The sequence below is a fragment of the Geospiza fortis genome, unplaced genomic scaffold (genome assembly GCF_000277835.1).
Source record: "Geospiza fortis unplaced genomic scaffold, GeoFor_1.0 scaffold200, whole genome shotgun sequence".
Lineage (NCBI taxonomy): Eukaryota > Metazoa > Chordata > Aves > Passeriformes > Thraupidae > Geospiza > Geospiza fortis.
The window spans coordinates 784,883-786,583 of record NW_005054353.1 but is presented as its reverse complement, the minus strand read 5'-3'; the positions used below and the strand labels follow the sequence as shown (position 1 = coordinate 786,583).

Here is a 1,701-nt window from a genome sequence, read left to right as displayed (position 1 = left end):
AGGCCGGAACAGCGCCGGCGGCACACGCGTTGAGAGGCCTGGGAAGGGCGGGCTCACCTGCATGTGTAGCGTTTTGTGGACCGCCAGGGTCCTGGACTGGCAGAAGCCCTTCCCGCACTCCTGGCACTTGAAGGGTTTCTCTTTGGAATGGATGTACCTGGAAGGCAACCCGTGGGGTGAGCAGCGCTGCCGGAGGTGCGTGGGCCCCGCGACCCCAGACCCCGCTTCCCTAAACTCGACCCCCTCTCCCAGACGCCCTCACCCTCCTCTTCCTTCCTTTCCCCATTACTATTCTGTGTATGGTTAAACTTCTTGGCCGGTTCAAAACATTTGCAATAATTCGTATCGAAGCGTGACTGCACTCTCTGGTGCCAGATCGGGACAGCGTCTGGGCTGCCGGCCGGAACCGAGCCGATCTTCTCCGAAGGCGGAGAGGATTCTCTCAGCTCTGCGGCCGCGGGCGCCTCTCAGCACGGGCCACAGCATGCGGAGATGGGTGGGGGATCAGCAGGGAAGCGCCCACCTGCGACCCGTCCTGTTCCTGCACCCCCCAGGATCAAGACTCAGAAGCACAAAAGCCCCGGGATCTTCATCTCCGGCTGTGAACCCCTCTAGCTCTCCCTCAGGCGGGTGCCTTTCCCACACAAAGCGCAGGTTTCGGCTGCCCTGGTCCCTCCGTGGCCTCCGAATCTGAGCCGGGGGCTTTTCCTGTGCTGTTTCCGTGGCTCCTGGAGCCGCTGAATCTCATTCCCCTAGAGCTGCTCACCCCACCCCGACTGCCCACGGCCCGACCCCGGTCGTGGTGGTCCCTCACCGGTGGTCCCGCAGGTGGTCCTGCCTCCGGAAAGCCTTGTGGCAGATGTCGCAGGTGTAAGGCCGCTCGTCCGTGTGGGTTCGCTCGTGGATGAGGAGGTTATAGGACTTGGTGAAGTGCCTGCCGCAGAACTTGCAAATGAACTCCTTTTTCGTCTTGGAGGGCAGGCGGCCGCGGGAAGGCTTCCTGTCCGGGGACAGCTTGCTGATGCCCGACAGGGGCGAGGCCAGTCCGGGACTCAGCTTGGCGAGCTCCCCCGCCTTGGGGGGGTCTTCCTGCGTGGCGGCCACGGCCAGGTTGGCAAAGTCAAAGCGGGGCCTGTCCTTGTGCAATGCTGGGAGGACGTGGGCGATGGCCCCTTGCTTGGGGTGGAAGAGGTGCGTGGCAAAGGGGAGCGCGGGGAAAGGGAAGCGGGAGTCCACCAAGCCCTGCGCCGCCATCTCCGTGATGGTAGAGCGGGTGATTTCATGCACATTGGGATAGCCCAGTGTCCAGTGGTTCATGTGCATGGTTTGCACGGCGCTGAGTCCGTACAGACCTTGCAACTGGTCCACAGCTGCGGGGAAGGTGTTCACAGCCTGGAGGAAGGAGTAGTTAGTGAGTTGCAGGGACGGGTGCAGCGGGATGGGGGCTGGCAGAGCCTTGCTTCCCATCTTCCCGAGGTGGGTGCGAACCGGCGGAGCAGCTGGTGTCTCTGCTGGGCTTCCGAGACGGGGAGAAAATCCTAGGAAGAAAGAGGGAGAAAGGAGGAGAGAGAGACTTTTACTGAGAGCAGCGTGGTGCTCCTTAGCCAAGGCGAGCGCAGCAGCGGAGCCAGGGAGGGCCAGGCACGGCTCCGGTGCGCTGCCTTTCCGTGGCCCCAGTGCCCCGCCGCAGCACAGGCTCCC

The 1,701-nt window shown here is 63.3% G+C and overlaps 1 protein-coding gene across 2 annotated transcripts in view; it reads right to left on the bottom strand.

Annotated features, from left to right (window-relative positions):
• The window catches only part of OSR2 (odd-skipped related transciption factor 2), a 2,813-nt gene extending 1,239 nt beyond the window's left edge, over positions 1 to 1,574 (bottom strand). For both annotated transcript variants that reach the window (XM_005423448.2, XM_031058998.1), the window contains exons 1-2: positions 815 to 1,574; positions 58 to 157 (exon numbers count right to left, since the gene is read on the bottom strand). In XM_005423448.2, the coding sequence (XP_005423505.1) occupies positions 58 to 157; positions 815 to 1,467 (753 nt within the window). In that variant the 5' untranslated portion in view covers positions 1,468 to 1,574. The remainder of the gene's footprint in view (positions 1 to 57; positions 158 to 814) is intronic.
• Between the last annotated feature and the right edge of the window lie 127 nt (positions 1,575 to 1,701).